Here is a 13,259-nt window from a genome sequence, read left to right as displayed (position 1 = left end):
GATAAGGAAAACTAATTGACATCAGGATGGACGGAAAACTCATCAAAAACAACATCGTTTTGGGTGGGACTCTTCAATGGTGGACTGGGGAAACCACTTTGAGCCAGGATAGGGATTAGGCACACACCACAAATCTAAAGCTTGCTTACCACTTGATGAACATCTTCGGGTGGATGCGTACGGGACACGCACTCCGGGATGGCTTCGCTGGCTCGACGTCGCATGGGGGCTCCATCTGGTGGTTTCTCCGGCCTGGACTTTGTATTGGGTTGCTTGAAATCACCAGTCGGGTTGACCGGCGGTATCATCTTCTTCGTCAATCTCTTGTTCGGGGCTTCTCTCAATACCGGACGTTTTCCGGTGGGCATCGGGTTTGGCTCACTCACCGGATGGATTCCGGCTATCTTCGGGATTGACCTCGCTATCGGTGGAATCGTGGTTGGACACCGCAACCACTTGGATACCGGATGGATTCCGGTTGGCACTGGACGCGGATGCTTCGTTGGACATATTTCGCTCATTTGCAGGGCTGGCTTGCTGATCGGAGGGATGCCAGCGGACATCCGAATCGGCTTGAATCTCGCAGGCATTTCGATGGACGGCAGGGCTTGCTTGCATACTGGAGGGATGCCGGTCGGCAGCAGGAGCATCAGCACTGGATTCATCTCGGATGGCAACCGAAACGACTTGGGAACCGGAGGAGGAATACCGGTCACATCTGGAGGCTTGGAAACCGGAGAAGGGATACCGGTCACATCTGGAGGCTTGGGAACCGGAGGTAGGATACCGGTCTCATCTGAAGGCTTCTCTCGTTCCGGATGGGATACGACACTAGGCGGGAATCGTTTCAGAACCGAACGAGGTCCGATCGCACAAGATGGCTGCTCACGAATCGGATGGATTTTAGCCACACACTGGAACTTCTTGGCCACCAAATGGAATTCGCTTGCAACTGGAAATCCCTGGGACACCGGCTGGTATCCCATCACACTGGACGGCTGCTTCATTACCGGAGGGAATCCGGCCATATCCGGGAACACACGTTGGAAAGGCTTCTCTATCGAATTGGATCCGGTCAAGCTGGAAGAATACTTCAATGCCGGAATGGATCCGGCCACACACGGGAATCGTTGGGGTGTTCGACGGAATCCGGTCAAATGGGATAGCTGCTTCGAAGCTGGACGAAATCTTGCCACACGCTGGAAAGGCTTCACTCCAGAATTGGATTCGATCAAGTTGGAGGAATGCTTCAATGCCGGAATGGATCCGGCCACACACGGGAATCGCTGCGGCGTTGGATGGAATCCGACCAACCGGGATGGAATCGCTGGACGGAATCTGGTCCTACAAGGGAATCGTTTCGCGACCAGACACAATCCGATCGCTCTCGGGAACTTGATGGGAATTGTGCGGAATCCACCCACACAAGGGAACCGCTGGAGCACCGGACGGGAACCGGTTGTGCACTGGAACGACTGGGAACTTGCTGCTGGATTCTGGAGTATCTTGGGCACGTCAGTTGGCATCGATGCCAACCTGGGCGGTGGATGGAAACTGGGTGGCATTAGGAATGATTTGGGTAACGCACCACATCCGGTAGCTCTCTGGAACGGCGTCGACTTCGGATGAATTCCAACCAGGTTGATTGGAACTGGAATCGGGTTCGGATCGTTTCCAACCAGGTTGATTGGAACTGGAATCGGGTTCGTCGCTTCACAGGATGGAATGTTGCTCACGTTGTCGACAAATTGGGTTGACTCATTGCCGACGTGGAATTCCTCTGGGGTCGTCTTTGTTGGATTAGCAGGATGCTTTCTCAGCTTGCACGGAGGGTTGGACGTGTCTTCGTAGGCAACGGTTGTCACCTCTTCAGACCACGTTGGCACTTTTCCACGGTGGGTGGAATCTTCTTCTCGATGGGCGGGTTGCACATTATTGGTAGGCACTTCTTCTCGTTGGATTGGCGCTCTCTCTTCACAGGGGAACTTCTTCACCTCGTTGGCTTGGGCTGGGAACAGTTGCTTCTCCGGGGAATGCACTCTCGGTGGCGACGTGTTTGGCTGCTTCATCACGTCTGGAATCGGAACGGCTTGTTCCGTCGTTGGGCTCGGTGATCGGCTACGCCAGCGTGGCGCAGTGAAACAGCTGGATGGGGACGCTCGGCTGTGCTGATACCTGTTATCGGTGGTCGGAAAGGAAAGCAACAAGGTTTCCACCAATACGCAGGCATCGAAATGGATTTCCTCGAAGCGCTCGCAATCTGCATCCAACTCTGCAAACCTTTCGGCTGGGAATGCAGACAGCAACTCGCCATACACTCTCTGGTACTTCTTGTAATAGCACTGCAGTTCGTTGTCGTATTGTTTCACTCGTGCCAAACTGGGTCGAATTGCATCATCTCTCGCATTTAGTTTCTCCTGGAGCTGCTTCACTCTTGCCTCAACAAGGCTACGTTCGGCAAATAGTCTTTCCACTTCTGCCATTTCAGAGCAGGAACACACTTCACACGCGCGCGTCTTACTTTCGGGGAATTGGAATAATTCGGACTTTTTCACTGGCACTGATCTTCACTACTTCGCTTGGAGAATTTCGTTTCCTCTCCGCCAATGGAAACCAGGAATATTCTTTCTTTTCTCCTGGGTCGAGCTACCGGGGCAGGAACTACAGCAATCCTCTCGGTAGGAATGCTGATTGCTATCGGCGATAGCAATTGGGAGGGATTGTCTCAATCGGCTGATTGACGACACACACACGGCTGCGGTTGCAGCTTCCACGGAACTGGATCCTCTATCCGGTTCGATTGGACCAAATGTTGCGGCGTGCAACTGGGACTTTGCTCGGGTGAGCGGGGACGGCAAGATCGGTTGATCATCCGCCAACCTGTTGCCGGGAGCAACAGGGCACAGGACCGATAGCTCGACTGGAGGGGGCACTTAACAACTCTAGCCTTGGAAAAGGCTGTTTGGTTTCCACTGGTGGAGGGAAAGGCGGTTTGTAACTTTTAACTTAACTACTGTATTTCTCTACGAAGTGAATAGTACAAAGGTTGAAATAAAACTGAATAATCTCCTTGCGCATGCAAGCTCCTTTTATAGGTGACAGGTAGCCAAGAACATTGCATGCGCAGCGGTGGGGTTGCGATGGAAACTTTCACTGCCTGCTATGTATTACTCGGTGATGCTGCAACAGGATCGATGCTGGATGAAGTGGTGGTAGTGCTTTCTTGTTCACGTTGTACATAGCTGGGCTGGATGGTTGGTCGGCTGGATTGCGTACATGCTTGATCATGTCGGTCGGAATGATGGTAAAGGGAGGCAAGCAAAACTAACGACGTGGTGCGTGTGTGTGGGTTATTTGGGGTGGTTGTTAGTTGTCGGGATGAGAGGCCGAAATACTCGCGGCGGCTCGAGGTTAGATGGAACAGGGGTGGGAAGGACTCTTAGGCAAACTCATAGGAAACTTCGCGTTGGCGCGAACATTGGGACTTACCGCCTAGGTTGGAGTGCATAGGGTGCCCAAAGAGGTCGACAGCCAAACTTGCTCTGTTGGTAGAACAACAAGGAGCCAATAAAGCGCCGGGGCCCAGCGAAGAAGCGATATAGCTATCGTATTTTTCACTGTTGGTGAGGCAGTCTGAGGGGAGTTTTCTGATGTTGCTTATTCGGTTTGGTTCGACAGTCGATCTAGGTCCTTCATCAGTAGGCGACACTGGATCCTTGGAGAAGGTGCCCGTAGATGCGTTGGCGTGTGAAGTGGATGATTCCCACAGAGGTGAGGAAGACTGTGGCGAGCTTGGTGCGGTATAGGGTGCCATGTTACCCATCGTAATTGGATGGTCTGGAGCGGTTGGTGTAGGAGATTTCCCATGGGTAGGGGGTTGCTGATTCGAGAGGGGACGATTTTTAGCTAGAGCTCCGTCGAGGGGGCACTTAACACGACCCGCCAGAAGAGGAGATGGCTCATTGTTGTCTGGTGTTGGACTTCTGGGGTGGGGCTTACCACCCGAGACCAGGAGTTCGGGGTGCCCAGGAAGCGCCGGTTGGCATGTTGCGGTTTGAATTTGATGGCTTGATAAAAAATGGCTGTCTGACTTACCCATCGTGATTGGATCTTCAAAAGAGGTTGTTGTAGGATGTCCCCCATGAGCATGGGTTTGTTGGTTCGACGAGAGGAGTGTTATTTTGATTTTGTTGGAACGAGATTTAGCTAGAGCTTCGCTGCGGTGGGGCTTAATGCAACCCGCCGGGAGGAAAGATGGCTTGGTTTGGGTTGATGAAGAGCGATTGGAACGGGTCTTACCACCCGAAACGGAAGTCTCGGGCTGCCCAGGAAGCACCGGCTGGGGTGTTGATGGTTTCGTTTGTTGGCTTGACTCCCTCGAAGTCCTTCGGGGGACGAGGATTTCTCCCCTTGTGCGTCCCGAAAAACGATTGAGTTTGACTCCCACGTGGTCCGTAGGGGAATGGGTGTTTATTCCCTTATCCGTCCCTCTTCCAGACTTCCCCCAGCGCCAAGGGTTATCCACCAGTTCCGGTGTGGAGAAGTCGTCCGCACTGGAGGGACCAAGGCTACCAGGGGCTCTCGCTGGGGAAAAGCTTGCATAATTTATGTTTTCGTCCGACGAACGCCGGGGTCGATTCGACTGTTCCGGTTGGGTCCTGACTTCCGGTCTGTCGGCGCCCCGACTGTTCGTGGCACTATTTTCTTCATCCGAAATGCTGGACAAATGCCGGGGTCGATTCGATGGTGCTGGTTGGGGTATAGCTTCCAGTCCAAAGGCGCCCCGACTATTTGCCATCAAAAGCGGACAGTTGGTTGTTGTAGGGTCGGTAGGTTTGTTGACGGAGGAGTTTTTGCTGGGAGAGAAAGCTATTGTTTATTTGACCGGTTACGACCGGTGGCGGGTAGTTGTCTTTTATGTTTTGGCAAGGGATCGTTTCCCCTAGAATTTTCCAAGGGGGAAAGTTCGGTTGCTGTTCTTTTGTTCGCTGCTTTAGTGGGTTTAGAGTTCGTTGGTGTTTTGTGAGAAGAGTCATTCGGGTTGGAGATGATAGTTTTCGGCCTGGGTGTGTCGAAAGATTTGGCTGGAATAGTATTCGGTGAGACGACTGGAGATGGATCGCTATATTCCTCATCACTTATATCGGCAGTTGAATCCAAGGCGGAAGTTTTTTCCTCTGGCTCGATCGGATCCGTCTCCGACATCGTTGAGGACGATAAGTCCAAGATGCTGATGACGGCACCGTCTTGGTTTGTTGTAGCGGATGGGTTGCTGTTTAACAAATTCTCTGCCGGCTGGGTGGCAGAGAGAATGCACTGTTTTAAGTCAACGATATTTGCATTTGGTGGTGAGATCGTTGACATCGATTTTTTCATCGATTCGAACTCTTCCTGCATCTTGAGGTTTTGCGTGTACAGGTGCTTCATCGCGTTGGAGAACATCTGTTGTTGCTGTGCGAGAAAGGCTTTCATATATGGAGGGCACTCGATGATAGTATCCGGATTCGGCGATTGATCGGGCTCTGTTGTTATATGGGGTAGACCATTTAACATGGCTAGCTGCTGCTCCAATTGAGCGATCCGGTTATCTCGGCTTTGAAGGGCTTCGATAAGAGAGTCGATTCGCTTAGTCAAGGCGACTATCTCCGCATTGGGGCTCGTAAGCTCATTCGTACCTGGGGGCGAAATTCCTACCACGGCTGCGGTGGTATTCGGGGCCAGAGGATGGTTTTTACTCTCCACAATTCTTGCGGCCTGCCCGTAGGAGACCTCTTGATCAACCCGCACTCTCTCGATGTCGACCTGGCGCTTGAATTCTGGACAGGATTTTTCGCTGATTCCATGGTCGTTCGATTTGCACTTTCCGCAGTAGACCGGACTGTCACAGGGTTCCTCTTTCGACGATGGGTGCCCTTGGGAGCACTTTCCACAGACAGTGGTGTTTTTGCACCACTTCGACGTATGGCGAAAGGCCCAGCAATTAAAGCACTGCATAGGATTCGGATAATACGGTCGGGTATGGCACCGTATGTAACCGAAGTTTATAAATTCGGGTCGGCATGTACCACGGAGAGTGAGAATCAAGGTTGGCGTGTTTATTCTCTCTTCGCCACTTCCGGGTCTAGTGATGCGACGCACTTCCTTGACGTTTTGATCACTAAGCTCCTGCTCGAGTGTCTTAGTGTCGACGTTAATGACGTCCCTGCATGATACTACTAATCGAATTTGATTATGTACCGGGTGCTCGATGACCTCAACCTCAGTTCCATCGTCCAGCCTACTCATCTCCAACAGCTTGTTAATCGAACTTGTATTCCTCGTCTTTATAGCGTAAGATTTACCACCGGCCTCCGGGAAAGCCCCTTCGATTCTGCCACCGACGATACGCTGAATGGATCTACGAATGATGAACGGGACGATCGGCAATGGGGCGCCGTTCTTACCTTGGATACGAAGGATTTGTAGTTGACCAAATGCGCCGTCAGGATCCATAAAATCCGGCATCGTGCGTCTGCCTGGTCCCAGCATGTTTTTGGCAGATAATTCCTGGCTCAACGGTGGGAAATGGCTCCCGTCAGGGGGCCATCCCGAGCTGGATGCCATCCCTACAACCCCGAAAGGCGTTTTTTTTTTAAAGGATATTCAGCGATGTTTTCCTTGTTTATCGCGCACACCAAAAATTGGATCACCCTAACACCCACGGAGATTGTCACCGAGTAACACTCACTGAAGCCGACGATAGATGCTCCGAAACACAGGCTCACCGAGGACTCAATCACTCCTACCGACCCGAGAAAGCACTCACTCTCTTCGTCTGTTCAACAAGAGCAATAGACGCACAAAAAAGAGTACCAAATAAAATTAGCTTTTCACACGACACTTGGGGGGATACACACACCAGAAATGGTGGCTAGACTCGGGATTGTGTTCTCTCTTCTTCACCCTTGCCTTTCACACCCCCTTTGCTACCGAAACGAGGGTTCAACAAGGTTCACAGATGCGCACTTCTCTTAGTTCATACACTTTTGGCGCCTGTTTGTTTCTTTCCCCTCACCACTTATTTGTTTCTTCGTCCCCCTTCCCGGTATGTTGGGATTGAAGGGGATAAGATACACTGGTGGGACCGGAGAAAACTAGGTTCCCTCTGGCCGCCAATTGTCACTCACTTTCAGGCTGAAGACCCCTTCCCCGATTTGGGTAGAAGGGGCCCGCGACACACAATCGCGCGAGTATCGATGCTTCTGGAGCAAAACAGGTAGGTATACCGATCGCGTAAAAAACACGTACTTCGCGGAAATGGTACACGAAAACTAAACTTAATCCGTCTCGCGGAAAAACACACGTTAAGATCCACCCGTTAAAAAACGGAACCCCGTGGATAAAAATTAACGTATTAACACAAACGGTTTAAAAACTGTGATTGGTTAAAAATCGACCAGCGATTAGAAAAGCGACTGCACACAAGCGCTGCTTGATGCTTTCTTCTAGTTGAGAAGAAATGTCATTTCAAATGGGGCTCTCTGTAGAAAATTTCTTGACCCATTCAATCAAGAAATTTCTTTACTTTTCTTGAGCGAAACAGCATAGGGTAGGTGTACCAGTTATGGCCATAGTGGTTCCCTATTTCGCCATACGTGATAATTTGAATGTCTCAACATTTTGAAAAGTTTTTTTGTGTTTTAGCAGTAAGATATAGGATATATCTTGATGTTAAAACATTCAAAAAGATTAAAAATTTGAAAGTTATCCGAATTTTGCATATGGCCAAATAGGGAACCACTATGGCCATAACTGGTACACCTACCCTACTTAGCTTTAGAAGCAGAAGCGATAGCAATTAGACTACCAACCTTGTCAAATGAACTACCCCGAGAAATAGCTGATGAACTCCTCCAGGATAGAACTCGTACAAGAAAGAAACTTCTGGACCCTTTATAAAATCTTGAAAGATTCTCTAGAAATATACATTGTTAGAATACTTAGATTTGGAGAAAATTCTAGGAGGAATTAAATTAGGAATCCCTGGTCGAATTCTTTAAGGAATTCCTGGAAGACGTCGTAGCGGATTTCCTATGATAATGATTGGAGGAATTTTTGGAACAATTTCTGAGAACACAATTAATGAATGCTTGAAGTAATCTATATCAAAATGGCTGGAACTGACAAAATCGACATCCATCAATTTCATTCAAGATATATTTCAGAATCCAATTTGGATTTTTGTGTATTAGTCATGAAATTGATTGAGAGATTCCCACATTATTGTTTTCAGAAATTCTTCCAAAGTTTCTTTCACAAATTTGTTAAGAAAATCGAGTTTTCCAGAAGTTCATAAAGTGATTTTTTATCGATTTCGCTAAAATTTTGTCCCGAATTGTTGGTGTAGGACATGTACGTAAATTCTACGCGTATTATTTTCAGCAATGCCTCCACTAATTTCTTAAGATCTCCTCCGAAGTTGCCATGCAAGATGTTTTAAAGATTGCAACCTATACCTATAAGGATACCTGTAAGAATTACTCCAGAGACTTCTCTTAAGATTCCTTCAGAAAGTCCTCCACAAAACCTTTGGGAAAGTTCCAGAGGAAGTACTCAGAGAATTTACCCCATAATATTTCCAGTTATAGCTACATGAAATTGATGAGGTTTTTCTAGAAATTGTTGAAGAAATTCTTTAAACAAAAATCCGGTAGACATTTTTAGAAAATACAATGTGCGGCATATTTTGTGTGGATATAATTTCTCTGACATTTATCAAGCGATCGACTTGGTTAGACGTATTTTAGGATCATCAATTCAGTGCAATTGGCAATTTTCGGCATTAATAACATTACACCGAAACAACGCTCCAAAATAGTGGTGCTTTACATTGAAAACAGTCTTTCAACTCAACGTTCATATCCTTGAAAATATCACCTTATTAATTGACACCATCTGGCGGCATTAATAAGCTAAAATTCCACATTTCTGGAACAGCAAATCTATTCGAGATCTACCAAAAGCCAGTCCATGACCAAATGGTGATTGTTTAGACCGGTGCTCGCACCAAAACATTCATTAGGCCATATTTTTTTAAACAGGACGAACCCCCCATAAACCCTTACGTTATTAATGGACGGCCCCATAGCATAGCATAGGCTACCCAAGCAAAGTCCAACATAAAAAAAAAACAAGTCGAAAACATGTTCTGTTTTCAGCATCAATAATTTGCTATCAATTTGTCATAGAAATATTCGATATCATATTTTGTTTTCGTTCCGCTATCATAAAATTGTTGGTAATGTTTTCATTTTATATAATTATAAATTAATTCGTGCTACATGTATAAACACTATGAAATAAAAAAAATGAAGCATTTATTTTGTCGCACATTCGTTTCGATATCATTCGAAAATATGTATATTAGCCTGGGACACGGTTTTATGAAAAATTTAGATTCTCGCTCCAGTCCACTTTTTGGATTCCTTTTAGATCCCATAAAAACTGTGCAAAATTTCAGCTCGATCCGAGAAACTATATTTTAGCGCCAGCCGTTCAAAGTTTGTATAGGAATTACTATGAAAAAACTTACTTTTGCAAAGAAAAATCGCCAGAGGTCGCCCATTGACCTCTATAAAAATTCTGAACACAGATCTTGATAGGTATTTTTACGATGAACAACATTGCCGAAGACCGCAAAGCAATCCGATGCTTGTGAAAAAAGTTATTATTCTTAGACTATTCGGAAATTTCGCCTGATTTTGTTATTATTGTTATTCTTTTACGTGTTAATCAACGTCGCCTTGCAAATAGGTTTTCATTGAATAACTTTTTTCACAAGTGTCGGATTGTTTCGCGGTCTTCGGCAATATTCTTCATCGTAAAAATACGTATCGAGGTCTGTGTTCAGAATTCTTATAGCAGTCAATGGGCGACCTCTGGCGATTTTTCTTTGCAAAAGTATGTTTTCCCATAGTAAATCCCATACAAACTTTGAACGGCTGGCGCTAAAATGTAGTTTCTCTGATCGAGCTGAAATTTTGCACAGTTGGTACGTGACCTAAATGCAATCCAAAAAGTGGACTAGAGCGAGAATCTAAATTTTGTCGCACACTAATGTATATCTCAATTAGTTCTCAATATTTTCCCTCCCATGATAGCAGCAACAGTTTTCAATTTGCTGATAGCAAAAACAGTTTTCAATTTGATTACATGGGAACATTTTTCTGCTCTCAGTTTTGATATTTTAACCGTTAAAATGACCAAAATGACAGCAAACTGAGTTATCAAAATTCGCGACATCACAACATAAAAAATAGTTTTCAAAATGATCTCAAGCTTTGCTCGGGTAACTCAATGGTTGCTACTCCGCAATTGATCGGAACTGGTTAGAATTGCACTTTGATCCAAATTAATACTCTTCGGCTTACTCTCGACGTATAAATTATAGCACATTTCATATTATTGGTCAATAACGGCGCCGGCCAAGTCCTTGCAGTCAGTTGGGATTGGGAAAGAATGTTAGTGTGTAAATGATTGTTGCTTCTAGAGACCAAGAATATCTTTGCATCTCCACAATAATCACGGGAAGGGTGTTTATTAGTGAGCGACGAAAAAGATCTGGGAGTCACCTGTAGTCAAAAAATAGAAAAATGTTAACATGCCTAGAACTGACGGGGTATGTTTGCAGAAGATCTTGTTCATAAAAAAAAGATTTTAAAGATAAACTATAATTACATCTGAAAACAATCTCGAAAGCTCCATGAATCAAACCAGCCGTCTCCGATTATCAATTAAAAGTATTGCTGATTGCACTTATTAGAATGTTTTTACAAATTGACAAATTTATCAATGTCAAAGTCTTATATTCTGGTTTCTGTCAGCTGTTCGACTCGTGACGCAAAGCAAAACTTGAATGATTTCAATTTATTTTTTACGGTGCTACGCACAATAAAAAACTAAAACAGAAACTACAATAATCGAACGGCGAATTTCGACGCGATGTGTCATCAATAAAGAGCACAAACTACCCCTAAGTCCTCCCCCTATCCATCAAGCGCCACCCCACCTGTCCAACACATCGCACGAGAAATTCACGGACAACATCCAGCCACTTCCAGCTGTCAGCTGCTAAGTCGATTGATTGTCAACTAAATGCTGGGCCAACAATGGATTCGATTCCGCATCCTAATTACGCAATAAGCTAAATCCCAAGGATCAACCCAGGTTCAATCTTATCCGTCGCATCTAACGGATTATATCCTCTGCTTCATCATCAACAAAACTCGCATCATTCGATCGATTTTTCAAGCCCCGTTTCGCAGCAAAATTTTCAACCAGCCATCTTTAATCATCATCGTATAACGTTTTGAAGAGTGGGATTTTTTGACCGCTTTTGTGTGACCTTCTCCGAAGGGGCTTCCGTTCCGGAGGCAACACCTTCGGAATCGTTTCCCTCCCCCCCGGGAAGCGAAGGGTTGTACTTACAGCAACAATAATCCGCAATCTGTTGTGTCGTTTTTCGTCCTCCGGGTCGTCGATTTTGAGACACTGGCACTTCAAGTTAGGCACTCTGGCACTTGGCTCCAACAAAACGGACAAGATTTTTACACTTTTTTCCGGAGCAGGGTTTCACTGTTTTTTTTTTCCTTTCCCCTCGAGCCAGCTGACGACGCTCGTGAAAATTTTTCACACTAGCTTTCCCCCGCACTCACAAGTACCAAGTATAGGATTTTCCGCGGATGGCCGAGAAAAACGACGGAAAAATACGGATCACAATCGAATCTAAATCCAATCGACGACGTCTTTCTTTTTTTCTCGCGATTTTTTCTTTTTTCTCGAACACCAACGCAAAAAACGCAGAAAACTGATGTCGCGACACAAAATCGAAATCCAAACTGACGACTGGCGGTTGACAGAAGATCGATCAGACGGGGCGGGTTCGGACGTTGCGCAAACTGGGCGGTTGGGTCAACTGACTGCGGCTTGATTGGTTTTGTCACATTGATAATTTTCTTGCTCACCATCAACCAGTGCAAATTGATTCGTACTTCTAAAAGTTGATAAACAAAAAAAAGTGATAACAAAATTTCTTTCTGTGGTTTTGTTGAATTCATCAAATTTGTGCAATAAATGTCGGTTAGTAGTGACTGCAGAATGACTCAATCGAAGCCATACTACGCGATCATATCTGGTTTGTGTGCATCATCCGCCAGTTTCTTTGGTAAATTAAGCGCACTCGGGCAGCAGTTGGCCGAAAATGCTGGCAACAAAGAGGTGAGTGCAAAATTACCCCAAAGAAAAATATATGTGGAATCAGGGGGTTTTCATACTCTTTGGCTTACGAAGCACATTTTTTAATTGTAGGGAGTCGGATCCTGATCTTGGATTCACTCTGGCAGTGGACTTTTTTAATGCTACTGAGCTCATATTTGGACATTGACGTGTGAAGTGCTTCTTATTACAAAATTTCAGACAATTCGGCCGAGTAAAACACCCTAAAGCAAAGTCATTCATGGCAGTGCCCAAGTAGGTCTGCACCCTACTGTTGAGTGGAGTCATTTTCTAAATCAAATTGAGTATCCATCAAATTTTCATGTAGATTTTCATCCAGCATATTTTACCTCAATAATCTCTTGTTCACTTACTTACGTTAATAAGTTACATCTTTTCATAAAAGAATCAATTATTGTTTTTAGTAAAATCAATATTCATAGAAATGTAAGTGATAACAGCACTTAAGGGCCAAACGTAATTATAGAAAACGGCTACGAAAAGCGGAACCGGTTTTATTTTTTATATTTATTTAATTAACTTAACCGTTTATGCAATAAAGGAGCCGAATTCATTTTGATTTGTTTTAAAAATTCATATTGCTTCTTAACATACTATGTTAGTTGTGGAGAACCGTAAAACTCGCGGTGAGGTCGAGCTTAGGGAATATAATTTTGTGCGGATAAGGATGGGATTCAAGGGTTTGATTGATGACATTCAGCAGCGATGTAGCGGTATGATGCTACTTGAACGACCTGTAAAGATACAACAAAAACTATAAAGGGGGAGACAAGGTGGACAAGCAAAACGAAAGACATGAAGGATCAAACGAGAACATCAATTTTATAACGCTGAAGGGGTGGTGGGTGGGTGTCTTCAAGATGTTACACTGCCCCTCTTTGCACCGATAATATGAAAATATTATTTATAAATAAATATATGACTTTCTAAGATTGTGTTCATTTGTTCATTTGTAAAATTATCAACATTTTCTTCATGAAATAAAA

At 45.3% G+C, this 13,259-nt stretch overlaps 2 protein-coding genes across 3 annotated transcripts in view; one reads left to right on the top strand and one right to left on the bottom strand.

Annotated features, from left to right (window-relative positions):
* LOC5566612 (lissencephaly-1 homolog) overlaps positions 1-11,894 on the bottom strand; it is a 242,344-nt gene extending 230,450 nt beyond the window's left edge. For both annotated transcript variants that reach the window (XR_002502518.1, XM_021854179.1), the window contains exon 1: positions 11,467-11,894. The gene's annotated coding sequence lies outside the window, so the exon portion shown is untranslated. The remainder of the gene's footprint in view (positions 1-11,466) is intronic.
* A 103-nt stretch (positions 11,895-11,997) lies between these two features.
* The window catches only part of LOC110679481 (transmembrane protein 42), a 29,281-nt gene continuing 28,019 nt past the window's right edge, over positions 11,998-13,259 (top strand). Inside the window, exon 1 of the mRNA XM_021854185.1 lies at positions 11,998-12,255. Coding sequence (XP_021709877.1) covers positions 12,112-12,255 — 144 coding nt within the window. The 5' untranslated portion in view covers positions 11,998-12,111. The remainder of the gene's footprint in view (positions 12,256-13,259) is intronic.

The sequence above is a fragment of the Aedes aegypti genome, chromosome 3 (assembly GCF_002204515.2).
Source record: "Aedes aegypti strain LVP_AGWG chromosome 3, AaegL5.0 Primary Assembly, whole genome shotgun sequence".
In the NCBI taxonomy this organism is placed as follows: Eukaryota; Metazoa; Arthropoda; class Insecta; order Diptera; family Culicidae; genus Aedes; species Aedes aegypti.
Note: the sequence above shows the minus strand (reverse complement) of the source record. Positions and strands in the feature narration are given on the sequence as shown.